This window comes from Salvelinus namaycush, chromosome 2 (genome assembly GCF_016432855.1).
Source record: "Salvelinus namaycush isolate Seneca chromosome 2, SaNama_1.0, whole genome shotgun sequence".
Taxonomy (NCBI): domain Eukaryota; kingdom Metazoa; phylum Chordata; class Actinopteri; order Salmoniformes; family Salmonidae; genus Salvelinus; species Salvelinus namaycush.
In genome coordinates, this window is record NC_052308.1 from 27,420,434 (window position 1) to 27,448,205 (window position 27,772).

Genomic DNA, 27,772 nt, shown 5'->3' on the forward strand with positions numbered 1-27,772 from the left:
TCGTATCTCCCTCCTCCTTCGAAAATGTCAAAGAAAAGGTTGTCCTTCTCTTCCTCCCGTCTCCTGCTGCCTCTCTTCCGGTCTCCTCCCCGTGTCACTCACACACTCTCTAACCCGTGTGTTCCAGTGGGTTCCAGAGATCACCCACCACTGTCCCAAGACCCCGTTCCTGTTGGTGGGGACTCAGATAGATCTGCGAGACGACCCGTCCACCATAGAGAAGCTGGCCAAGAACAAGCAGAAGCCCATCACTCTTGAGACGGCAGAGAAACTGGCCAAAGACCTCAAGGCCGTCAAATATGTGGAGTGCTCAGCCCTCACGCAGGTAAGACCACACACACTGTCGCACAACCTCACACACGCAATCACCACGCATGTATGAGCGAAGAGAGACACATGCTACACGCCCCCAGCCTAGCACATGCAAGTCCCTTCCACATACACGTTACATCAGCCTGAGTCACTCCCACACATCTTCACAATCCTGAAATCACACAGGACACTTGCAGCTAAGTTTTCTCTCTTGTCTCTGGGCAGCTGACGTTTTGTTTCAATGCTACATATCATCTGTCACGGCTCAAAGAAACAAGAAAGTGGATGGAGAACGGTACATGTAGAGTGTTGGTCCACGGACTGGCTGCGTGTTCTGATCTGTGTTGTATCCTGACCTTTATGACAGGGTGCTAGTGCCCACTAGGTGCTAGTGCCCACTAGGTGCTAGTGCCCACTAGGTGCTAGTGCCCACTAGGTGCTAGTGCCCTGAAACCACAACGTGTCTGGTTCAAGCCACTCTGGCTGTTCCCCGTGAATCGCTACAGTAGCAGAAATAGTTCTATATGTACATTGTATTTGCGTCAGAGTAAGCGTACCTATTAAGCCCACCTCATCTGTGGATTGAAATAAAAAGTTTCAGTTTCAACTAATTCATCTGGTTATATCGATAAACGTTTTATTCTTAGCCAATCTTATGTTTTATTATACATTTGTTGACTGTTGAGTTCCCACTAGTGGCCAGTTTCAAAGCTGCAAAAAGTGTTTTTGAGGCTACTGTCAGATAAGCACATTCTTTTTCAGAACTTGTTAATAGCTTCTCCAATAAGTGACCGTACTTCATATATAAAATGAGGAGATGAATGTGCTTATGTATTGATATGACAGTATATTTCATTACTATTTCTTACCATTTGAAAATATGGGTTTTAATTGCTAGCAGTCGTGCCTGTGTCAGTTACACAGTAGCAACTTGAACTGCAGCAAGGTAATAGATTTCAGTCTTACATTTTTAAATGCATTTTGTCTTATTTTACGGTTAAATTAACCCTGCATTGTTATACATAAATGTGAACTTTACAAAAACAGAATTTATCTCAGGTGTGCTTAAAGGGTACAGGAGTACAAAAAGCACCCCTTCTATACAGAATGTAAATGACAATAAAGCAATATTGTTTAATATGATCAATACTAACTTTGCATAATATTGTAAACTATAGTGTACATTTATACCCCAAACCATTAGTTTCCAAATATTTAATGAGTAGACTTTGCTATTGTCTTTTTCACCGTAAATCACTGCGCCAATTAAGCCCGGTATGCGCCAATTAAGCCCGGTATGCGCCAATTAAGCCCGGTATGCGCCAATTAAGCCCGGTATGCGCCAATTAAGCCCGGTATGCGCCGATTTAAGCCCGGTTTGCATTGAAACATGGTGGTGTGTTTCTGTAATATTCAATGAGTATATTCAATATTCATAAATGTTTTTTTTGTTCAGATTTAGAAACCTCTGTAGTCCAAGACTTTTGTGGGATATCAGGGCTAGAATACCTCCAAGTGGTGGAGAAATGCAAACAAATGAGGGACAAGAAGATGACTATTGGACGTCTACTCATGCACTTTTGGGTGGGGGCATTGTTGTCTTTCATTCATCCATCTGATTGTTTTTTTGGTCCACCACCTGTACCTTTTTAACACACCATAGAGGGAGATTTGAAACTGTCTTCTGACAGGCTTTAGGAAGACAAGTTGAACTAATTAACAACAATAGCAGTACAGCAAATGTGAATCAGCGTTCAGATAATTCAATGAATGTTGCATGGCTTCTTATCCACAGAGGGCCAGTGTGGGTGCAGGTTTGTGTTCTAACCAGGCAATAACACACCTGATTCAACTAATCATGTCTTGTTTGAAGTCTATGATTAGTTTAATCAGGTGTGTACTTGTTGGCAAGAACAAAACCCCTGAGTCCACATTGAGTAGAAATTCTGTTTATACTGATATTGCCTAAAGTTGTTAAAATAATCTAATTTGATTTATAAACTGGGTGTTTGGAGCCCTGATTTCTGATTGGCTGAAAGCCGTGGTATATCAGACCGTATACCACAACATTTATTTTTACTATTCTAATTACGTTGATAACCAGTTTATAATAGCAATAAGGCACCTTGGGGGTTTGTGGTAGATTTATTTTTTTTAAATTTAACGGGATTTCAGCCGTAAGAAGTTAACAGGATTGATTTGGCAACAGCCAGTGAAAGAAGTGCAGGGCGCCAAATTCAAACAGAAATCTCATAATTAAAATTCCTCAAACATACAAGTATTATACACAATTTTAAAGAAACTTGTTAATCCCACCACAGTGTCCGTTTTTCAAAAAGGCTTTAAGACGAAAGCATACCATGCGATTATGTTAGGTCAGCTCCTAGTCACAAAAACACAGCCATTTTCCAGCCAAAGAGAGGAGTCATCAAAAAGCAGAAATAGAGATAAAATTCATCACTAACCTTTGATCTTCATCAGATGACACTCATAGGACTTCATGTTACACAATACATGTATGTTTTGTTCGATAAAGTTCATATTTATATACAAAAATCTCAGTTTACATTGGCGCGTTATGTTCAGTAATGTTTTACCTCCAAAAGATCCGGTGATTTTGCAGAGAGCCACATCAATTTACAGGAATACTCATCATAAACGTTGATGAAAGATACAAGTGTTAAGTATAGAATTAAAGATATACTTCTCCTTAATGCAACTGCTGTGTCAGATTACAAAAAAGCTTTACGGCAAAAGCACACCATGCAATAATCTGAGTACAGCGCTCAGCCACCATACAGATACCCGCCATGTTGTGGAGTCAAAAGTCAGAAATAGCATTAAAAATATTCACTTACCTTTGATGATCTTCATCGGAATGCACTCCCAGGAATCCTTGTTTGTTTTGTTTGATAAAGTCCATTTATGTCCATATACCTCCTTTTTCTTCGACCGTTTAGTCCAGTAATCCAAATGCACAAGGCGCGAGCACTAAGTCCAGACGAAAAGTCAAAAAAGTTATATTACAGTTCGTAGAAACATGTCCAACGATGTATAGAATCAATCTTTAGGATGTTATCATAAATCTTCAATAATGTTTCAACCAGACAATTCCTTTGTCTTTAGAAATGAAAAGGAACAGAGCTCGTGCTCACGGCTGCACGCATGACTAAACTAAAAGCTTTCAACCAGACCACCGTTTCAAACAGCTCTAAATCGCTCCCCTTTCATAGTAGAAGCCTGAAACAATGTTCTAAAGATGGTTGACATCTAGTGGAAGCCGTAGGAAGTGCAACCGGACCAAATTTACACTGTATATTGGATAGGCAATCACTTGAAAAACTACAAACCTCAGATTTCCCACATCCTGGTTAGATTTTTCACAGGTTTTTGCTTGCCATATGAGTTCTGTTATACTCACAGACATCATTCAAACAGTTTTAGAAACTGAGTGTTTTCTATCCAAATCTACTAATAATATGCATATCTTAGCTTCTGGGCCTGAGTAGCAGGCAGTTTACTCTGGGCACGCTTTTCATCCGAATGTGGAAATAGCGCCTCCCAGCCATAAGAAGTTAACCTTTATTTAACTAGGCAAGTCAGTTAAGAACAAATTCTTATTTACAATGACGGCCTACTGGGGAACGGTGGGTTAACTGTCTTGTTCATGGGCAGAATGACAGATGCGATGCGTCGTGCTTATGAACAGCCCATAGTGGTATATTGGCCATATACCACACTCCCTCGTGCCTTATTGCTTAAATAAGAAATGTCAGTTTGTACGTTTTTAACGATTGGAAATGAATTGGATAATTTAACCTGTCTAGCCCCGGGGTTCCGCTAGCGGAACTCCTCCCACATTCCACTGAAAAGGCAGAGCGCGAAATTCAAAAAATATTTTTTTGAAATATTTAACTTTCACACATTAACAAGTCCAATACAGCTAATGAAAGATACACATCTTGTGAATCCAGCCAACATGTCCGATTTTTAAAAATGTTTTACAGGGAAAACACAATATATATTTATGTTAGCTCACCAACAAATAGAAAAAAGCACAGACATTTTTCACAGCACAGGTAGCATGCACAAAATCAACCAAACTAACCTAGAACAAACCAAAGAAACCAAGAAACAACTTCATCAGATGACAGTCTTATAACATGTTATACAATAAATCTATGTTTTGTTCGAAAAATGTGCATATTTCAGGTATAAATCATAGTTTACATTGCGGCTACAATCAGAAATTGCACCGAAAGCAGCCAGAATAATTAGACACCAACGTGACATACCGAAATACTCATCATAAAACATTTCTGAAAAATACATGGTGTATAGCAAATGAAAGACAAAGATCTTGTGAATACAGCCAATATTTCCGATTTTGTAAGTGTTTTACAGCGAAAACATAATATAGCATTATATTAGCTTACTACAATAGCCTACCACACTACCGCATTCATTCATCAAGGCACGTTAGCGATAGCAATAGGCACGTTAGCGTTAGCGAATAAACCAGCAAAAGATATTAAATTTCACTAACCTTCATAAACCTTCCTCAGATGACAGTCCTATAACATCAGGTTATACATACACTTATGTTTTGTTCGAAAATGTGCATATTTAGAGCTGAAATCCGTGGTTATACAACGTAGCATAACGTAGCATAACGTGCTAACGTAGCATCTTTTTCCCAGAATGTGCGGATATTTCTATTAGACTCTCACCTATTCTGACCAAATAGCTATTCATAAACATTACAAAAAAATACATGTTGTATAGGAAACGATAGATCCATTAGTTCTTAATGCAATCGCAGTGTTAGAATTCTAAAAATATCTTCATTACGACATAAGACTTAGTTATGGTAAGGGAATAACCAAAACCTGAGCGCAAAGCTACTAGTACACAGTTCGACAGATATATGAAATAGCATCACAAAATGGTTCCTACTTTTGCTGATCTTCTATCAGAATGTTGTACCTTTGGTCCTTTGTCCAGAACCGTCTTTGTTTGGATTCAGAACGTTCTTTTTCCCTCTTGAATTAGCAAGCACACTGGCCATGCGGCGCTAAGCTCTCCAACGTCAACAAAGTCAAACAACGCAACACAACTAACGTCCCGAATAAATTTCAATAATCTAATGAAACTATATTGAAAAAACATACTTTAGGATGATATTGTAACATGTATCAAATAAAATCAAAGCCGGAGATCATATTCGCCCATAACGACTGGTTTCCAGTAGGCAATAACAGGTCCCAACACGCGCCTTGCAGAAAACAGAAAATGGGGGACACGTTGTTCCAAGAGGGCTTATTCAACGTCAGACAGAGATAATCAACTCATTTTTCCTCTCACTTCCTCTTGACATCCGGGTGAAGGTGTATGACGTGCACGTATAGTCATACGTATCATGCCCATTTATAGGCAGTCACTTGAACAGAACATAGATTTCAGACTTTCCACTTCCTGGTCACAAAGTGTGCTGCCAAATGAGTTCTGTTTTACCCACAGACAAAATTCAAACGGTTTTAGAAACTAGAGAGTGTTTTCTATCCAATAGTAATATTAATATGCATATTGTACGAGCAAGAATTGAGTACGAGGCCGTTTAAATTGGGCACGTTTTTCCCCAAAAGTGAAAACAGCACCCCCTGTCCTCATCAGGTTAAGAGGCTCATTTGGAACACTCATGGGTTTAAAGGATACACTCGGAACCCTCATATTAACCTCATGTGAAATTTGATCTTTTTTTTTAATCAACTTCTCTTACAAAAATTAGGCAGTATATGTTAATGTCTCCACAAAACCTTCTGGTTGGCTTAATAGGTACTCTTACCCTGTAGATCCACATATCAAATGTATTTATATAGCCCTTCTTCCATCAGCTGATATCTCAAAGTGCTGTATATGGCCCAGTCTTGTTCTAAGTAGAGCAGCTGCTGTCAGCAGTCTTATCAGTTGGCCACATTCAGTAAGGTGCAATATCTTTAGTTTCAGACATTTATTTTTGTCTGAACTTGGTTGTAGACATTGATTATAACACCCAATTTTCCATCAGCCTGTTGCGCAGTGGTCTTCTTGAGCTGCACAAACAACCAATGTCCAACTCTTGGCAGTAAAACATTGTATTGGTTAACAGTCTTATATTAAAAGGCTGCCATTTTAGATGGAGACATATAGTCCTTGTTATCATTCCGTTGAGGGGTAGACAACTTGTCGGAGCGGATGGTCGGTTTATTTAACTGCAAATTGACCACAACTAAGCCCAAACATACCTTCATTACATTGAGACACGATCACATCTCTTTTTTTAAATGTGTGGGAATACTTGGGAGCAGAATTACTTAAACACATTTTTAGCTGAATTCCTGGTGATTTTACGGTCTATTTTGACCAAAAACAAAAATCTGGCCTGTTGCCGACCACAGTCATAATAGATGGGAAAACTGGAAGAGTACAGCGATCACCTTCCTCTCATACGGCCATCTTGTGTCCTATGGTGTTACTCAGTGGGAGTCGAGGGCTTTACTGTATCGGAAACAATGGGCCCTAGTCGATCTAAACTGTGGCCAAGTTTAGGTCTCCCTCCCCAACCCCATCTTGTGTCTCTTCCTCTCCTGCGCTGCTCTGGCGTCCTGCCCCACTGTCCTTCCTCTCTCTAGACCAGCTTCCCCTGCCGTAAGAGCTGCTGATGCAATATCCTGTTTCCTGTGTGACTGTTCTGCCTGCCAGTCAGATGTTGCGCCTAACCACCCGTTCTGGGCCAGATGTTCTTTGCACCTGATAGTGAAGGTTGGGACAGGGGGGTAGGGTCATCTGATCCTAGATCTGTGGGTCAGGGAAACTTCTATCTCAAACACTTCAGCTCCGATCTCGCAGGGCAAAATCTCCATAGGCTAGAGGCTTCCTCATCTCCTCTACCAACTTTAACTAATGTTTTACAGTAGATCTATCTTCCAATTCTCTTTAGTTTCCTTGTGCTCTGTTCTTAGATTTTCCACACAATGTTGCACTCACTCTTTCTCTTTCTACCCTCTCCCTCTGTATTTTCCCCACAATTTGTTCTTGCCTCTACTTCCCCTTCTCTTTTTCTCTCTTTTCCACTCCCTCTTTCCCTATCCTATTTTCTTCTCTCTGCTCATCTCAACCCTTTTTGTCTCTCTGTTTGCTGTGCTAACTGTTGTCGTTTTCTCCCCTCCCATTTGTCGTTATAGCGAGGGCTGAAGAATGTATTTGATGAAGCTATCCTAGCCGCCCTAGAGCCACCAGAGACGCAAAGAAAGAGGAAGTGCTGTATATTCTAATGTCTTTCTCTCTTTGTCTGCTGCTTACTTCTAGTTTAAATCTCTGTCCTCGTTTTACCCAACCAACCACCTCTTCAAGCTATCCCCTGTATCCACTTCCCCTTTACAACAGTGTTACTTAATATTGAGTGTGCCATGACTCTTCCTTCCCTCCCCTTTTTGTTGACTTGTCCGCATGGCCTTACTGTGCTGGAGGACCGTGTCCGTTGCTCTTGGGTTTCCTCAGATCTAACAGTGCTGACATTGGGTTTGGTTAATCACATCACTTATCCTCTCAGGGCAAATCTCAAATGACACCCTATTACCCATAGTGGACCAAGTAGTGTACTTTGTGGGATTTAGGATGTGATTTGAGACACGGCCCATGTGTCTTCTTCTTAGGTTAGTGTTTCTCCTTCTGTTATGGTGTTGTTTGGAGAGTCCAGAGTTAAGGGAGTGTCTGATTTACTTGACTCCACAGCATTGTGATTTAAGCACCAATTCGACGAGCCTCCATGATTCTTAATGTTTTATTTTTTTGTACTACTGCTGATGTATGACAAGACTGAGGTGTGACCGTGGGGACGTTTAGGGCTGTCAAGTGCCAGAGCCACAGGTAGAGAGTTTGGCCATCCTGGTTTCAACTGAAAGCGCACCAGTGATATTAGATAATGTCACGGAAGCCGTGCTGGTTTCAACTGAAAAGCACACCAGTGCTATTAGATAATGTCACGGAAGCCATGCTGGTTTCAACTGAAAAGCACACCAGTGGTATTAGATAATGTCACGGAAGCCGTGCTGGTTTCAACTGAAAAGCACACCAGTGCTATTAGATAATGTCACGGAAGCCGTGCTGGTTTCAACTGAAAAGCACACCAGTGCTATTAGATAATGTCACGGAAGCCATGCTGGCACCCTTTGGGCGGTATCGACTGCTGGCAGACCGTTGAACTTTACAGACAAACTTTCAAAGGGAAGCAATAGAATTAGAGCCAGAATCCAAGTAGCAGCATCACAGGGCCCAAACTCTCTCTCTGTTCCACTCTGTCATGTTCCATTGCTGCAGTTCATATCTAGCCATCTTGGGAGTTTAAAAAGATTCAAAAGCTAATATAATTGTGTGGAATTATTTGTGAAATGAATGAATAAAGGACTACTGAAATTGCTATCCTTTTCCTCTGCCTCTCCTTTCCTTCCTTTATCTACGGGGACAGCTGGATAGCAGCTCAGTAGTGCTCGGTCGTCTGGCCGCACAGCCTCCTACACCAGTATGATATAGAGCCTAAACTCTGGATCAAATATGAGTCTTGCCATAGGGTTTCTATAGGTTTTCTAGAGTTTCCCTGAACAGAGGGATACATGGGTTTCCTGCTCTGCTCATAAATCTGTATTGTACGACTCACATGACATGGCCCAAGACATTCCTTCCAATCCTAAGCTGCTCTGACAACAATAAGAAGAGTAGAAACGTGCAGCTCTGAACATGCTGCTCTGAACGTGCTGCTCTGACTAATTACATGTTGATCTGCAGAAGTCATGGGAAGTTCTGGCTAACAGGGTCTTTAGTGAGCAGGGTAAACCTGTGTGTCTTTCGCAACACCTTTTGATTTTAGTGGTCTGACTTTGGCATGGTTGTTTCTACTTGAATTCCCTTGGGCCCTGTGTGTGTGTGTCTCTGAGCCCATGTCGTCTCGTACCTCCACTTTCTTGTTTGCCCGGCCTTTGTTTTGAACGCTCACTGCCCGATCCAACTTTGACATGACTTAACGCAGGTAGTATTACTGTTTTCCTTGGTTGATAAAATCCCCAGCCGTCTTTGTTCATTTCCAGCCCTCTATGAGGATGAAGTATCCCGAGTTTATTTCCTTTCATGTCTAATGCTGTGTTTTAGTTTGCACTTGATCTTTTGACCCCTTTGTGTTTTATTAAGTTGAATGCCCTTCATTGATCCTGTGTGTGTGTGTTGCCCCTTCGTTGAGCCTGTGTGTGTGTTGCCCCTTCGTTGAGCCTGTGTGTGTGTGTTGCCCCTTCGTTGAGCCTGTGTGTGTGTGTTGCCCCTTCGTTGAGCCTGTGTGTGTGTGTTGCCCCTTCGTTGAGCCTGTGTGTGTGTGTTGCCCCTTCGTTGAGCCTGTGTGTGTGTGTTGCCCCTTCGTTGAGCCTGTGTGTGTGTGTTGCCCCTTCGTTGAGCCTGTGTGTGTGTGTTGCCCCTTCGTTGAGCCTGTGTGTGTGTGTTGCCCCTTCGTTGAGCCTGTGTGTGTGTTGCCCCTTCGTTGACCCTGTGTGTGTGTGTGTGTGTGTTGCCCCTTCGTTGACCCTGTGTGTGTGTGTGTGTTGCCCCTTCGTTGACCCTGTGTGTGTGTTGCCCCTTCGTTGAGCCTGTGTGTGTGTGTGTGTTGCCCCTTCGTTGACCCTGTGTGTGTGTGTGTTGCCCCTTCGTTGACCCTGTGTGTGTGTGTGTGTTGCCCCTTCGTTGAGCCTGTGTGTGTGTGTGTGTTGCCCCTTCGTTGAGCCTGTGTGTGTGTGTGTGTTGCCCCTTCGTTGACCCTGTGTTTGTGTGTGTGTGTGTTGCCCCTTCGTTGACCCTGTGTGTGTGTGTGTATTGCCCCTTCGTTGAGCCTGTGTGTGTGTGTGTTGCCCCTTCGTTGAGCCTGTGTGTGTATTGCCCCTTCGTTGAGCCTGTGTGTGTGTGTGTTTTGAGCCTGTGTGTGTGTGTGTGTGTGTGTTTTGAGCCTGTGTGTGTGTGTGTGTTTTGAGCCTGTGTGTGTGTTGCCCCTTCGTTGAGCCTGTGTGTGTGTGTGTGTGTGTGTGTTGCCCCTTCGTTGAGCCTGTGTGTGTGTGTGTTGCCCCTTCGTTGAGCCTGTGTGTGTGTGTGTGTGTGTTGCCCCTTCGTTGAGCCTGTGTGTGTGTTGCCCCTTCGTTGAGCCTGTGTGTGTGTTGCCCCTTCGTTGAGCCTGTGTGTGTGTGTGTGTGTGTTGCCCCTTCGTTGAGCCTGTGTGTGTGTGTGTGTGTGTGTGTGTGTTGCCCCTTCGTTGAGCCTGTGTGTGTGTGTGTGTGTGTGTGTTGCCCCTTCGTTGAGCCTGTGTGTGTGTTGCCCCTTCGTTGAGCCTGTGTGTGTGTGTGTGTGTGTGTGTTGCCCCTTCGTTGAGCCTGTGTGTGTGTGTGTGTTGCCCCTTCGTTGAGCCTGTGTGTGTGTTGCCCCTTCGTTGAGCCTGTGTGTGTGTTGCCCCTTCGTTGAGCCTGTGTGTGTGTGTGTGTGTGTGTGTTGCCCCTTCGTTGAGCCTGTGTGTGTGTGTGTGTGTGTGTGTTGCCCCTTCGTTGAGCCTGTGTGTGTGTGTGTGTTGCCCCTTCGTTGAGCCTGTGTGTGTGTGTGTGTGTGTGTGTTGCCCCTTCGTTGAGCCTGTGTGTGTGTGTGTGTGTGTGTGTGTTGCCCCTTCGTTGAGCCTGTGTGTGTGTGTGTGTGTGTTGCCCCTTCGTTGAGCCTGTGTGTGTGTGTGTGTGTGTTGCCCCTTCGTTGAGCCTGTGTGTGTGTGTGTGTGTGTGTGTTGCCCTTTCGTTGAGCCTGTGTGTGTGTGTGTGTGTGTTGCCCCTTCGTTGAGCCTGTGTGTGTGTTGCCCCTTCGTTGAGCCTGTGTGTGTGTTGCCCCTTCGTTGAGCCTGTGTGTGTGTGTGTGTTGCCCCTTCGTTGAGCCTGTGTGTGTGTGTGTGTTGCCCCTTCGTTGAGCCTGTGTGTGTGTGTGTGTGTTGCCCCTTCGTTGAGCCTGTGTGTGTGTTGCCCCTTCGTTGAGCCTGTGTGTGTGTGTGTTGCCCCTTCGTTGAGCCTGTGTGTGTGTGTGTGTGTGTTGCCCCTTCGTTGAGCCTGTGTGTGTGTGTGTGTGTGTTGCCCCTTCGTTGAGCCTGTGTGTGTGTGTGTGTGTGTTGCCCCTTCGTTGAGCCTGTGTGTGTGTGTGTGTTGCCCCTTCGTTGAGCCTGTGTGTGTGTGTGTGTGTGTGTGTGTTGCCCCTTCGTTGAGCCTGTGTGTGTGTGTGTTGCCCCTTCGTTGAGCCTGTGTGTGTGTGTGTGTGTGTTGCCCCTTCGTTGAGCCTGTGTGTGTGTTGCCCCTTCGTTGAGCCTGTGTGTGTGTGTGTGTGTGTGTTGCCCCTTCGTTGAGCCTGTGTGTGTGTGTGTGTGTGTTGCCCCTTCGTTGAGCCTGTGTGTGTGTGTGTGTGTGTGTTGCCCCTTCGTTGAGCCTGTGTGTGTGTGTGTGTGTGTTGAGCCTGTGTGTGTGTATTGCCCCTTCGTTGAGCCTGTGTGTGTGTGTGTGTGTGTTGCCCCTTCGTTGAGCCTGTGTGTGTGTGTGTGTGTGTGTTGCCCCTTCGTTGAGCCTGTGTGTGTGTGTGTGTGTGTTGCCCCTTCGTTGAGCCTGTTTGTTTGTTTTTATCCACAGAAAGGCCTAAAGAATGTGTTTGATGAGGCGATACTGGCTGCGCTGGAGCCTCCCGAGCCCAAGAAGAAACGCAAATGTGTGCTGCTATGAATGACCCCAACCCTCACACACACATGTACACCCTCCCCCTTCACCCCCCCCATCCCCTCCTCCCTTGCTCTGCTAAGGCTGATTGACAGCCATGTACTCTGAAGCGAAGTATAGAAACAGACAAAAGTTTCAGATTAGACTCTGCAATAAGGAGTGAGGAGTTGATCCATTCCTGTGTTTAACCAGCGGACCAATGGGAAGAGAGGCACAGAAGAGAACCTAACCCAGCTTGTAACCGTGACTACCGTGGCCACATTCCCATTCCAGTTACAACAGTCAGAGCCTTCAGATGGACAGAGACGGGTGCATCTCAGTAGGCTCAAGTGGATTTCTCTCATTTGTTTCCCTTTCTCTACACTGATCTCCAAGTAAATAGTTAATGAAAGGAATATGATGGATGCCTACTGGGCATTGGCTTTAAACATCAGTGAAGATGAAAGGAAAGGAGACAGAGGCAGTAACTATAGTCTATTGAGATTCAGCCCTGCATTCAAGGTGAAGGCCAAAACATGCCCCCTTTTACTCTCTAAAGGGTTGAACCTTCCAGGTGGTTAAATAACACAGGCTGTCATACAGGTGACATAGGCTGTTGTAGGGTTGAAGTAAGCTGTCAAGGTGTTATAACCGCTCATTGGTGATAGGACAGCAGGCTATTTAAAGTATGACATTTATACTGTCTTTGACAGCTTTCCCTGTCAGTGGTGTTGATTTGGCTCTCAGCCACCTAGCTCCTGTGCACTTCTGATAGACCTATGCTCCGCCTCCAAATGAAATGGCTGCCCGAGGGACAGCTTGACACGCTGCTGTATTAAGCTCCACCCCTCTTGACGAGCACATCAAGCGCCCAATCCCGCTGCTCCACCTCCAACACCACCTGATGAAGCAAAGTAGCCATTTTTAATTTGTTTTCTTTGCCGTCGCCCCTCCCCTCCAAGTGACAGAACAGTCTGCCATTTTAATGATCAATCCCAAATCAGCCCCTACCACCTGGGCTCTTCAGTATATCCAAATCAAGTAGATGGGGAAACATTTTATGACCATATTGCTTATACCGATCCAATCCTTTCAGCACTGTACTGTAGGGGAAGAGGTTAGAGTAGACTAGGGACTGGCATTACTGAAGAACTAAAGGCATCCTGTCGCGATGGGTCTTGATGCGGGAATTGGCCTTTTGAAGCAGGGAACTTAAACAGTGTTAGCAGAAGAAGTGGTTGCCAGGGACCAAAGGATAGTTAGCTGAACATTGTCTCAACGTTATGGTAACCATAGAACTATTAGTGAAGCAGACTTGTTCTAAGCAACGTTCTGTTGTGTGTACACCGGTGGCAGTATTTTGTCCCATTTGGATTGTTAATTAATTGATGCTTATAGCATCAGAATTCTGTGACACAAGAATTCTGTGCCTTTCTCAGTGTTCCATATTGTCATGCTGCAATGGCAATTCTATTGTGCCGCCATGCTAGGTGTACTTCCTAAAGAATCTGTGCTATGAGGGACCGTGTCGGTTCTATTACTTGTAATTCTATGGTGGTAACGTTGTGGTAATGCCTGTAGGTGAGCCCCTGGTCTCCTCTGCGATCATAGGTTAACAGATTTAATAATCATGTAAGCTGGCACATGCGTCAATGTAGGCTCCAGATGTTTTTACCAAAATCTGTTTTATTTTTTTATTTTAAAAAGATTACTTCCTATCCTTTTACATTTAGGGTCTGGAACTCAGCTGAACTCTGACACACCAGCTACAAACACCAATGACCTCCAATGACAGAGAAAATGTCTGTCAAACCTGGATTGTGATTGGTTGATTGACCTTGGTGGCTCCGAGGTTGGGTTGACGTCCAGACCAAGTTATTGTTATTATAACTGTTGTTTTGGTGCGAAACCAAATGCTTTGTCTTACGTCTCTGTTCTTTGTATATGCATTCTTTGAAACAAATATTAAACTTATACCTTAATTGCCTTTACTCCTTTTCCTTGGCCATTCTTACTTATCAGGCAGTTTACCGAATTATGAGGTGGTGCTCAAGGGACAAATGCACTACATGACCAAAAGTATGTGGACACCTGCTCATCGAACACCTCATTCCAGAATCATGGGCATTAATATGGACTTGGTCCCCCTTTGCTGCTATAACAGCCTCTGCTCTTCTGTGAAGGATTTCCACTAGATGTTGGAACATTGCTGCGGGGAATTGTTTCCATTCAACCATAAGAGCATTCGTGAGGTCGGGCACTGATGTTGGGTGATTAGGTCTGGCTCACAGTCGGCATTCCAATTCATCCCAAAGGTGTTCGATGGGGTTGAGGTTAGGAAAGCCAGTCAAATTCTTACACTCCGATCTTGTCAAACAATTTCTGTATGGACCTCGCTTTGAGCATGGGGGCATTGTCATGCTGAAACAGGAAAGGGCCTTTCCCAAACTGTTGCCACAAAGTTGAAGCACAGAATCGTCTAGAATGTCATTGTACCCTCACGCCTCTTTTTGAGAAAGGTCAAAGTTAATTGAGGAGTGCTTACTTAAAATGAGACTATTCCTTTCTACTCACGAATCATTAGGCTAATGATGTTTTCAGGGGGGATCCCAAAATAACTGAAGTGCTCAAAACAAATTAAGTTACTTGTGCAGGACATTCATAGATAAAACAATAAGTAGCATATTGTTTTTAAACGTGGTAGTAAATGCATGAGTATCATCGAGAGAAGTTGGCTATCGAGGAGGGGAGGCCACGTCCGTTTGCCTGCTAACAAATTGACACTCAACCACTTATCGGTTTCCTGGTCACAGAGGACAGAGGCCATAACGAGAGAACCCCACTGTCCCATTGCCAAATCAAGTCCTATGCACTTGTGGAGATCGAACAGGATTTGATTGGAATACGCAATATGGTGAAACTTCCACTCAGCCTATCAGAGGGCGAGTTGGAACTGTTACCAATATGCTTACACCTGTCAGATCTCAAGTCCATAGGGTGTATGCACACCATGTGACAGAGCATCTTGCCCATTGATATTAGAATTTAATTTTAAATGCTATATATTTAGGATACAATTTATTTATTTTTTTGCCCCCCCACATTAATGCTACACATACCCCACCACTCCTGCTACCAGAATCCTACTTGCTAATACTGCACAATTTACCATGTAAACAAATACACTTGAGCCGACTCACTTGATCCCTTTTTGCTGCAACTTTCTGCCCCAAATTGCAGAATCATTAACCTATATTTGTTACTTGACACTTGTTTTTGGGGGTATCCCTAAGATCTGGAATACTGCTCAAGTCCTCCCCCCACACTGAGATCCTTCTGACTTGGATAACTACCGATTTCCAAGTCAGAGTCCCTGGCCAACTCATCTTTTTGAACTTCCTATTCTGTTCTTAATGAGCACCAGTCTGGTTTTAGACCAGGATGTAGCACGGTACCAGTCTGGTTTTAGACCAGGACATAACACTGTACCAGTCTGGTTTTAGACCAGGACATAACACTGTACCAGTCTGGTTTTAGACCAGGATGTAGCACTGTACTAGTCTGGTTTTAGACCAGGACGTAACACTGTACCAGTCTGGTTTTAGACCAGGACATAACACTGTACCAGTCTGGTTTTAGACCAGGACGTAGCACTGTACTAGTCTGGTTTTAGACCAGGACATAACACTGTACCAGTCTGGTTTTAGACCAGGACATAACACTGTACCAGTCTGGTTTTAGACCAGGACGTAGCACGGTACCAGTCTGGTTTTAGACCAGGACGTAGCACGGTACCAGTCTGGTTTTAGACCAGGACATAACACTGTACCAGTCTGGTTTTAGACCAGGACGTAGCACTGTACCAGTCTGGTTTTAGACCAGGACATAACACTGTACCAGTCTGGTTTTAGACCAGGACATAACACTGTACCAGTCTGGTTTTAGACCAGGACGTAGCACGGTACCAGTCTGGTTTTAGACCAGGACATAACACTGTACCAGTCTGGTTTTAGACCAGGACATAACACTGTACCAGTCTGGTTTTAGACCAGGACATAACACTGTACCAGTCTGGTTTTAGACCAGGACATAACACTGTACCAGTCTGGTTTTAGACCAGGACATAACACTGTACCAGTCTGGTTTTAGACCAGGACATAACACTGTACCAGTCTGGTTTTAGACCAGGACATAACACTGTACCAGTCTGGTTTTAGACCAGGACGTAGCACGGTACCAGTCTGGTTTTAGACCAGGACATAACACTGTACCAGTCTGGTTTTAGACCAGGACATAACACTGTACCAGTCTGGTTTTAGACCAGGACATAACACTGTACCAGTCTGGTTTTAGACCAGGACATAACACTGTACCAGTCTGGTTTTAGACCAGGACGTAGCACTGTACCAGTCTGGTTTTAGACCAGGACATAACACTGTACCAGTCTGGTTTTAGACCAGGACATAACACGGTACCAGTCTGGTTTTAGACCAGGACATAACACGGTACCAGTCTGGTTTTAGACCAGGACATAACACGGTACCAGTCTGGTTTTAGACCAGGACATAACACTGTACCAGTCTGGTTTTAGACCAGGACATAACACTGTACCAGTCTGGTTTTAGACCAGGACGTAGCACGGTACCAGTCTGGTTTTAGACCAGGACATAACACTGTACCAGTCTGGTTTTAGACCAGGACATAACACTGTACCAGTCTGGTTTTAGACCAGGACATAACACTGTACCAGTCTGGTTTTAGACCAGGACGTAACACGGTACCAGTCTGGTTTTAGACCAGGACATAACACTGTACCAGTCTGGTTTTAGACCAGGACATAACACTGTACCAGTCTGGTTTTAGACCAGGACATAACACTGTACCAGTCTGGTTTTAGACCAGGACATAACACTGTACCAGTCTGGTTTTAGACCAGGACATAACACTGTACCAGTCTGGTTTTAGACCAGGACGTAGCACGGTACCAGTCTGGTTTTAGACCAGGACATAACACTGTACCAGTCTGGTTTTAGACCAGGACGTAGCACTGTACCAGTCTGGTTTTAGACCAGGACATAACACTGTACCAGTCTGGTTTTAGACCAGGACATAACACTGTACCAGTCTGGTTTTAGACCAGGATGTAGCACTGTACCAGTCTGGTTTTAGACCAGGATGTAGCACTGTACCAGTCTGGTTTTAGACCAGGATGTAGCACTGTACCAGTCTGGTTTTAGACCAGGACATAACACTGTACCAGTCTGGTTTTAGACCAGGATGTAGCACGGTACCAGTCTGGTTTTAGACCAGGACATAACACTGTACCAGTCTGGTTTTAGACCAGGACATAACACTGTACCAGTCTGGTTTTAGACCAGGACGTAGCACTGTACTAGTCTGGTTTTAGACCAGGACATAACACTGTACCAGTCTGGTTTTAGACCAGGACATAACACTGTACCAGTCTGGTTTTAGACCAGGACATAACACTGTACCAGTCTGGTTTTAGACCAGGACATAACACTGTACCAGTCTGGTTTTAGACCAGGACATAACACTGTACCAGTCTGGTTTTAGACCAGGACATAACACTGTTTCAGAGGTTACACTCTTCTTAGATGTGCTCTGTTGTTTAGATCATAAAAGTCATTGTGCTGCATTATTTATTGACCTGTCGAAGGCGTTTGATACGGTTGACCATTTCTTACTTGTTCCAAGGCTGTCTGATAGATCAGGCATCTTCCAATTGGTTCCAGAACTAACGGACAGGACCCAATGTGTGCTTACTGACTATCAAATCTAGTTTCCTCAATATTACGAAAGGTGTGCTGCAGAGGTCGGTTTTGGGACCTGTTCTCTTCACTATTAGACCAATATTATTTGTATAATCTGTTAACCTCTGTGGATGATTGGTTATTTACTCTTGTGCCCCCTCAGTTCAGAAGGCCCTTCATGACCTTCATGGTTTTGACTCAATTCAAAACTCGCTAACTGATGTTAAACTTGGTTTAATTATCATTTAGCTTTAGTTTATGTTCTCTAGGTTTCGTAATATTGACCCTGGGAACCTGTGTATTTGCACATTGAAGGGAGCCCAAATTGAGAAAGTTCCCCATTATAAGTACTTGGGTATTTGGATTGCTGATAAACTGTCTTTTTAAAGCACACATTGACAAACTGATAACAGCTGAGAATGAATGTTTTCTTTTATTGAAATAAATCCTGCCTCACTTTGGAAAGCAGAAGGAAGATTGTTCAAGCAACGCTTCTCCCAGTACTTGATTATGGTGATGTAATCTACATGCAGCAGCCTCTGTTTCTAAAACCTTCGATTCAGTCACTCAGCACTGTTTTATCACTGGGGACAAATTTTGTACGTATCACTGCATTTTGTATAGTTCTGTTGGCTGGGAGTCTCTGACTACCAGAAAGGCCCAGCATTGGCTACTTTTTGTATATAAAGCGGTTCTTCAGAGACTCCCCCACTACCTCAGCTTACGTATTAAAGGATACGTTCTTTTTTTAAACGAATAAATCTCAATTTTTTTATGCAAATACAATGTTATAGAAGAGTCCAGGCACCTTTTTGTTTTCCTCATCCTCTTTGTGTAGTATGGGCCCCCCCCCCCCCCCCAAAAAATAATAAAATAAATATTTCCTTTTAGAAGCGGCAAAGCTCTTAGTATAGTGAAACGGGTCTTTAGAAGTTTTTTAACTTTATCCGCAATGTTATATTCCTTTTTGTGTTTTTGGGCGCGTTTTGTTTCTCAAAAATGTGAAATCACACCTACCATTTACATAAAAACATAGAGATTTGGTTGTAAAACAAATTCTTCTCCTTTAATTGAAGATCCAGCAATTTTCAGAACTGCTCTCTGGACTGGCTGGTTCTGGAGGGCCTGTGGGTCTCCACTGACCTGGGGGAAAATGCTTTTAGTTTTTATGCCCCCAGCTCATGGTATAGCCTTCAGGCCACCTTGAAATGAGACTCGCTGGTCTCCATTAGATAGTTTAGATGGAGTTTAAGGAAGGTGAGTTTTTATTAGTCTTGATGGTTTATTGTATTGATTGTCTTACACAATTGAATACACATAATGTATGTTCATGTTCACAGGGCTCCCTTGTAAATGAGACCCTGGTCTCAATGGTGACCCGCCCTGTAGAAATAAAAGTGAAATAAAAAATACACTTTCCCCCCCCCGTCCCTGATACAGTTGAAGTCGGAAGTTTACATACACCTTAGCCAAATACATTTAAACTCAGTTTTCACAATTCCTGACATTTAATCCAAGTAAAAATTCCCTGTCTTAGGTCTGTTAGATCACCACTTTATTTTAAGAATGTGAAATGTCAGAATAATAGTAGAGTGATTTATTTCAGCTTTATTTCTTTCTTTCCCAGTGGGTCAGAAGTTTACATACGCTCAATTAGTATTTGGTAGCATTGCCTTGAAATTGTTTAACTTGGGTCAAACGTTTCAAGTAGTCTTCCACAAGCTTCCCACAATAAGTTGAGTAAATTTTGACCCATTCCTCCTGACAGAGCTGGTGTATCGGAGTCAGGTTTGTAGGTCTCCTTGCACGCACACGCTTTTACAGTTCTGCCCACAAATTTTCTATCGGATTGAGGTCAGGGCTTTGTGATGGCCATTCCAATACCTTGACTTTGTTGTCCTTAAGCCATTTTGCCACAACTTTGGAGGTATGCTTGGGGTCATTGTCCATTTGGAAGACCCATTTGCGACCAAGCTTTAACTTCCTGACTGATGTCCTGAGATGTTGCTTCAATATATCTACATAATTTTCCTGCCTCATGATGCCATCTATTTTGTGAAGTGCACCAGTCCCGCCTGCAGCAAAGCACCCCCACAACATGATGCTGCCACCCCCGTGCATCATGGTTGGGATGGTGTTCTTCGGCTTGCAAGTCTCCCTCTTTTTCCTCCAAACATAACGATGGTCATTATGGCCAAACAGTTCTATTTTTGTTTCATCAGACCAGAGGACATTTCTCAAAAAAGTACGATCTTTGTCCCCAATGTGCAGTTGCAAACCGTAGTCTGGCTTTTTTATGGCGGTTTTGGAGAAGTGGCTTCTTCATTGCTGAGTGGCCTTTCAGGTTATGTCGATATAGGACTCATTTTACTGTGGATATAGATACTTTTGTACCTATTTCCTCCAGCATCTTCACAAGGTCCTTTGCTGCTGTTCTGGGATTGATTTGCACTTTTTGCACCAAAGTACGTTCATCTCTAGGAGACAGAACGCGTATCCTTCCTGAACGGTATGACGGCTGCGTGGTCCCATGGTGTTTATACTTGCTTACTATTGTTTGTACAGATGAATGTGGTACCTTCAGGCGTTTGGAAATTACTCCCAAGGATGAACCAGACTTGTGGAGGTCTACAATTTTCTTTCTGAGGTCTTAGCTGATTTCTTTTGAATTTCCCATGATGTCAAGCAAAGAGGCACTGAGTTTGAAATGCATCCACAGGTACACCTCCAATTGACTCAAATTATGTCAATTAGCCTATCAAAAGCTTCTAAAGCTATGACATCATTTTCTGGAATGTTCCAAGCTGTTTAAAGGTGTATGTAAACTTCTGACCCACTGGAATTGTGATACAGTGAATTATATGTGAAATAATCTGTCTGTAAACAATTGTTGGAAAAATTACTTGTCATTCACAAAGTAGATGTCCTAACCAACTTGCCAAAACTAGTTTGTTAACAATACATTTGTGGAGTGGTTGAAAAATGAGTTTTAATGACATAAGTGTATGTTAACTTCCGACTTCAACTGTACATGTGTAAATATTGTGCTTTCATTTGTGCCTTCCTGTATTATACTGTACCTATGATAAGATGTTTATTCTATTCTACTGAGCCATTTACTTTTTTAGCATTTTATTTCTTATTGTTGCATCGTCAAGAAGGAACCTGCAAGTAAGCGTTTCGTTTGGACGGTGCATGTGTATCCTGTACATCCGATGAATAAAACTGGAAACTTGGTTGACGCAGCTTGTTGTCCATTAGCCAGTCGGCGTTTCTCAACGAGTTCAAGGCACGTGAATGCATCCATCTGGGATTTACAACTTCACAACTGATCAATTCCAACCTCACACTTGACTACCAACTCAGCACAGCATAATGTTGAACATGCCCAGTATGTGTTATTAGTGGATGTGTTCGGGTTGTGAGGCAACTGAAGCTGACTACAGACAGAAGTCGAGGGGGGAGGTGCATCTGCGACAGCCGAAAGTCGGACACTGTAATGGTTTTTCAACAGAAAGGGTCAGATCAATATGGCTGTGTGAACATAGTTGCCGTTTAAGTTTCTCTTTTTAATGTCGAAATAAATCGAACCCCCTATTTCACACTCTCAAACTGAAATCATGTGTACACTGTCCAATCAATTGGTGAGCGAGATGGTCTCCAATATCACATTCATTTGTAGGATACACAGGGGTGTGTATTCATGGGTGCCAAGGGAAGCCAGGCTTACCAATAAAAAATAATATATCTTTTATCTTTTGTCCCTCTGTGTTTCATAATTTTCCTTCAATTTGCAAGAGACAATGTATCTCACCAGAGAAAGCATCCAAGTGAAACAGTGCCCCTCTGTGTCTGTATCTAGTCCATCTTTCTGATGCTGTCTGCTCAAAGTCATATTTTTGCCACCCGTAGCATTGAATGCAATCGAAGCCAATGAGCATTTAGCATCCCTTGATATTTTTTGTGATACAATAACAGCCAATCAGTGTTGAGCTTCACACCAATCACATCAAGCCAAAAGTAATTTGACAGAAAGAAAAAATAAACGTTCTTCTCGTTGTGTTGTTGACCTCTAATGGCTAGCTAGCTAAAATTGTCCCTTTCCTAAATTAGCCATCGACGGAGATAAGGATTTGGACGTGATTTTACTTAAATTTCTGTACTGACCAATGAATAAAACGGCGATTCTGATCCAACCATAAATTCATATGTTGTGCTTCTGGCCTGAGAGGATGGAAGTTCTATATGTAGCTGGATGTAGTAGGCTAATCTTTGTCCATGAAAGGAAGTTAGGCTAGCAGGCAAGGATTTTAGCCAGGTAGCCTAGGACCTCAAAAACTAAAAGTGTGTACTCTATGATAGAGTCAGACTGTTTTGGCAACATGAAAGAGAGGAGGATGGCATTGGTGTTTCTCTACAAGTAGGGTGCGTCATGTTTTTTCTACTTACACACACATACACACGCTTTGAGGACAATAGTGTCACTGACACGGCCTGCTACCAAAACCTGCGGGCTCTCCTTCACTGCAGCCAACGTGAGTAAAACGTTTAAACGTGTTAACCCTCGCAAGGCTGCAGGCCTAGACAGCATCCCCAGCCGTGTCCTCAGAGCATGCGCAGACCAGCTGGCTGGTGTGTTTACGGACATATTCAATCAATTCCTTTCCCAGTCTGCTGTCCCCACATGCTTCAAGATGGCCACCATTGTTCCTGTTCCCAAGAAAGCTAAAGTAACTGAACTAAATGACTATCGTCCCGTAGCACTCACTTCTGTCATCATGAAATGCTTTGAGAGACTAGTCAAGGACCATATCACCTCCACCCTACCTGACTAGACCCACTCCAATTTGCTTACCGCCCCGATAGGTCCACAGACGATGCAATCACACTGCACACTGCCCTATCCCATCTGGACAAGAGGAATACCTATGTAAGAATGCTGTTCATCGACTACAGCTCAGCATTTAACACCATAGTACCCTCCAAACTCCTGATTAAGCTCGAGACCCTGGGTCTCGACCCCGCCCTGTGCAACTGGGTCCTGGACTTCCTGACGGGCCGCCCCCCGGTGGTGAGGGTAGGAAACAACATCTCCACCCCGCTGATCCTCAACACTGGGGCGTTCTCAGCCCTCTCCTGTACTCCCTGTTCACCCACGACTGCGTGGCCATGCACGCCTGCAATTCAATCATCAAGCTTGCGGACGACACTACAGTGGTAGGCTTGATTACCAACAACGAGACGGCCTACAGGGAGGAGGTGAGGGCCCTCGGAGTGTGGTGTCAGGAAAATAACCTCACACTCAACGTCAACAAAACAAAGGAGATGATCGTGGACTTCAGGAAACAGCAGAGGGAGCAGCGCCCCATCCACATCGACGGGACAGTAGTGGAGAGGGTAGTAAGTTTTAAGTTCCTCGGCGTACACATCACGCACAAACTGAATTGGTCCACCCACACAGACAGCGTTGTGAAGAAGGCGCAGCAGCGCCTCTTCAACCTCAGGAGGCTGAAGAAATTCGGCTTGTCACCAAAAGCACTCACAAACTTCTACAGATGCACAATCGAGAGCATCCTGTCGGGCTGTATCACCGCCTGGTACGGCAACTGCTCCGCCCACAACCGTAAGGCTCTCCAGAGGGTAGTGAGGTCTGCACAACGCATCACTGGGGGCAAACTACCTGCCCTCCAGGACACCTACACCACCCGATGTCACAGGAAGGCCATAAAGATCATCAAGGACAACAACCACCCGAGCCACTGCCTGTTCACCCCGCTATCATCCAGAAGGCGAGGTCAGCACAGGTGCATCAAAGCAGGGACCGAGAGACTGAAAAACAGCTTCTATCTCAAGGCCATCAGACTGTTAAACAGCCACCAGTAACATCGAGTGGCTGCTGCCAACATACTGACTCAACTCCAGCTCACTTTAATAATGGAAATTGATCAAAAATGTATCACTAGCCACTTTAAACAATGCCACTTAATATAATGTATATGTATATACTGTACTCTATATCATCTACTGCATCTTGCCATCTTTATGTAATACATGTATCACTAGCCACTTTAAACTATGCCACTTTTATGTTTACATACCCTACATTACTCATCTCATATGTATATACTGTACTCTATACCATCTACTGCATCTTGCCTATGCCGTTCTGTACCATCACTCATTCATATATCTTTATGTACATATTCTTTATCCCTTTACACTTGTGTGTATAAGGTAGTCGTTGTGGAATTGTTAGGTTAGATTACTCGTTGGTTATTACTGCATTGTCGGAACTAGAAGCACAATCATTTCGCTACACTCGCATTAACATCTGCTAACCATGTGTATGTGACAAATAAAATTTGATTTGATTTGAGTGACCGAAAGTATGTATGTCAGATCTGCACTGAAACAGACCACAAGACCCACAATACTCCCCTATAGAGGAAGAGTGTGGAGAGAGGAAGGCTCACCTGCGGAAGCCAAGGGGGAAAGCACAGCAGATGATCCAGCGAGTGCAGAAGGTTAAGGAGATCCAACACTCCGTAGAGCTCAGCAAGAGAGAAAAAGAGATGGAGATAGCGGGCAGTGTTGAGGTCTTCACTGGTGCGATTCATTGACAGAAGCCAAATTGAGCTAATTGAGGTCATTGAGGAGAAGCAGAGAGCAGCAGAGAGGCAGGCTGAAGGCCTCATTAAAGAGCTGGAGCAGGAAATCACTGAGCTACAGAGGAGACGCACTGAGCTGGAGAAACTCTCACACTGAGGACCACCACCTCCTCCAGAGCTCCCCATCGCTCTGCACCCTTCCATCCACCAAGGACTGGTCTGGGATCAGTGTTCACATTGAGCTGGAGAAACTCTCACACTGAGGACCACCTACTCCAGAGCTCCCCATCGCTCTGCACCCTTCCATCCACCAAGGACTGGTCTGGGATCAGTGTTCACATTGAGCTGGAGAAACTCTCACACTGAGGACCACCTACTCCAGAGCTCCCCATCGCTCTGCACCCTTCCATCCACCAAGGACTGGTCTGGGATCAGTGTTCACACTGAGCTGGAGAAACTCTCACACTGAGGACCACCTACTCCAGAGCTCCCCATCGCTCTGCACCCTTCCATCCACCAAGGACTGGTCTGGGATCAGTGTTCACACTGAGCTGGAGAAACTCTCACACTGAGGACCACCTACTCCAGAGCTCCCCATCGCTCTGCACCCTTCCATCCACCAAGGACTGGTCTGGGATCAGTGTGCACAGCAGTCTGTGTGTGGGGACTGTGATGAGAGCCGTTTCTCATATGGAGAAGGCACTTACTAAAGAGATGGAGAAGTTGCCTGAAATCAAACTGAAGAGGATACAACAGTATGCAGTGGATGTGACTCTGGGCCCTGGTACAACTAATCCCTTTCTCATCATATCTGAAGACAGAAAACAAGTGAGGTATGACAACATAATCCAGGATCTGCCTACAAACCCAGAGGGGTTTGATCCTGCTGTGTGTATCTTGGGAAAGGAGCAGTTTTCCTCGGGAAGATCCTACTGTGAGGTCCAGGTGGAAGGGAAGATCCTACTGTGAGGTCCAGGTGGAAGGGAAGATCCTACTGTGAGGTCCAGGTGGAAGGGAAGATCCTACTGTGAGGTCCAGGTGGAAGGGAAGATCCTACTGTGAGGTCCAGGTGGAAGGGAAGATCCTACTGTGAGGTCCAGGTGGAAGGGAAGATCCTACTGTGAGGTCCATGTGGAAGGGAAGATCCTACTGTGAGGTCCAGGTGGAAGGGAAGATCCTACTGTGAGGTCCAGGTGGAAGGGAAGATCCTACTGTGAGGTCCATGTGGAAGGGAAGATCCTACTGTGAGGTCCAGGTGGAAGGGAAGATCCTACTGTGAGGTCCAGGTGGAAGGGAAGATCCTACTGTGAGGTCCAGGTGGAAGGGAAGATCCTACTGTGAGGTCCATGTGGAAGGGAAGATCCTACTGTGAGGTCCAGGTGGAAGGGAAGATCCTACTGTGAGGTCCAGGTGGAAGGGAAGATCCTACTGTGAGGTCCAGGTGGAAGGGAAGATCCTACTGTGAGGTCCAGGTGGAAGGGAAGATCCTACTGTGAGGTCCAGGTGGAAGGGAAGATCCGCTGGGCTTTAGGATTGGCCAGAGAGCCCATCAACAGGGAGGGGAGTATTACGCTAAATCTAATAAATGGGTTCTACACTGTAAGGCTGAGGAGGGATGAGAATGTGGCTAATGCAGAACACGGTGTACCTCTCTCACTGAATGAGAAGCCCCGGAATGCTGGGGTGTATGCGGATTATGAGGAGGGGGAGGGCAACCAATGTGGAGGCCAGGTTTCATATGTACTCTTTCACTGGCTGCACCTTCACTGAGAGGCTGTACCCATTCTTCTTTGCAGGTGACAATAATGGTGCTAAAAACACAGCACCAATTATCATCTGTCCTATAAGGCCCTTAGCTTAGTTTGACATCAAATGGGTTTTTGCAATGTGAGGCTCTAAATCACAACCAAAGTGTAAATATTCAACATTCCAATCATACTGAGAAAAAGGCAATGTCTAAGTAAAGTTTCATCACTATCCTCCGTACTAATCACAATCCAGGAAGCTGTTGCGCATGCAGTCTTTCAAGGATGTTACATTCTTGAGTATATGTAGAACAATCCTTAACCACCAGGGTGCGCCGTTTGACCACAGGTGAAACATACTGCTCTCACTGCTGCCATCTGCTGGAGAAGAAAAGATCTGACAGCGAAATGGATAAATGTTTTGCCTCCATACTCATTACATTAAACTAAAGATGAAAAGATCAAGTCTGTGTTGTCTGGTTTTATTGATGGGGTGGTTTGTGATGAAACACACAAACATGCACATGGGTACACAGATGCTGGCAAACACACACCACAGAATTGGAATTCCTCAAATCGTTGTAGATGAGGGAGAACTCCCAGGGTAGGTGACCCAGATTATCTGGCCCTAAGGGGGGTATAAATATGCCCCCCTACACACACCCCTCCACCCCTGCGAGGCCTTCACACATTCCGTGCATTTCTGGACTGCTGTCTGTCAGCGCCTTCTTACGCTAAAGAGCAACTGACAGCCATTAATTATCCCACAGGCTGAGGTAAGGGCATTCCTATATGTGATGGTGTGTTAGCTAGGGGTAGACACCTGCAGAGGAGACATTTAGATAACACTGTCGCTGTTGCTATCCAAGCACACAGATTAGTGGTCATAAAGTCATAGTGGTGATACCAAAACCTGCTGATATCAAGGTCCAGGCCTGTTATACTTCACATTACACTGCAGAACTAGAAAAAAAAAGTATTTTCTCCATTACTTTCTATGATAAGCTGTGTGTTCGCCAGTACAAGTATCATGTACTCTTCAACTCTCACATAACTCATAAGATCAGAACCCCATGGGCACAATCACCACCATCACAGCTGAGCTGGTGGTCTGGCGTAGCCAAGCTCTTATCCTGTCTCTCTCTCGTTCTCTCTCTGTGTTAGTGCGGTGTGTGTGTTCAGGACAACCAGGTCTACAAGCAGAACTTAAAACAATTTGACAAACAGTTGAATTCATGAGTTTTATTGACAAATGTCAATAAAAATATGACGGACCAACTAGTCAGTGACAACTCTTTGGAGTTTGACAGTATTATAGGCACAATGTCCTTCTTGGATCCTTCTTGGATCTTCTTTGTAGAAGAACCCTTTACCTTCTAACGACAGCTGTGTAGCTTGTGAGAGTCTCAGCTTTCCATAGATACAGTAGCTTTTAATAGTTTGTAGCTCAGACCATTCGGACTACAGACCATTCAGACTACAGACCATTCGGACTACAGACCATTCGGACTACAGACCATTCGGACTACAGACCATTCAGCCTACAGACCATTCGG

The 27,772-nt window shown here is 44.3% G+C and overlaps 1 protein-coding gene across 1 annotated transcript in view; it reads left to right on the top strand.

Moving 5' to 3' along the window:
- LOC120060785 (cell division control protein 42 homolog) overlaps window positions 1–14,080 on the top strand; it is a 14,576-nt gene extending 496 nt beyond the window's left edge. The window contains exons 2-4 of the mRNA XM_039010212.1: window positions 1–38; window positions 128–325; window positions 12,027–14,080. The exon at window positions 1–38 is cut by the window's left edge and continues 72 nt beyond it. Coding sequence (XP_038866140.1) covers window positions 1–38; window positions 128–325; window positions 12,027–12,116 — 326 coding nt within the window. The 3' untranslated portion in view covers window positions 12,117–14,080. The remainder of the gene's footprint in view (window positions 39–127; window positions 326–12,026) is intronic.
- The last annotated feature ends 13,692 nt before the right edge of the window (window positions 14,081–27,772 follow it).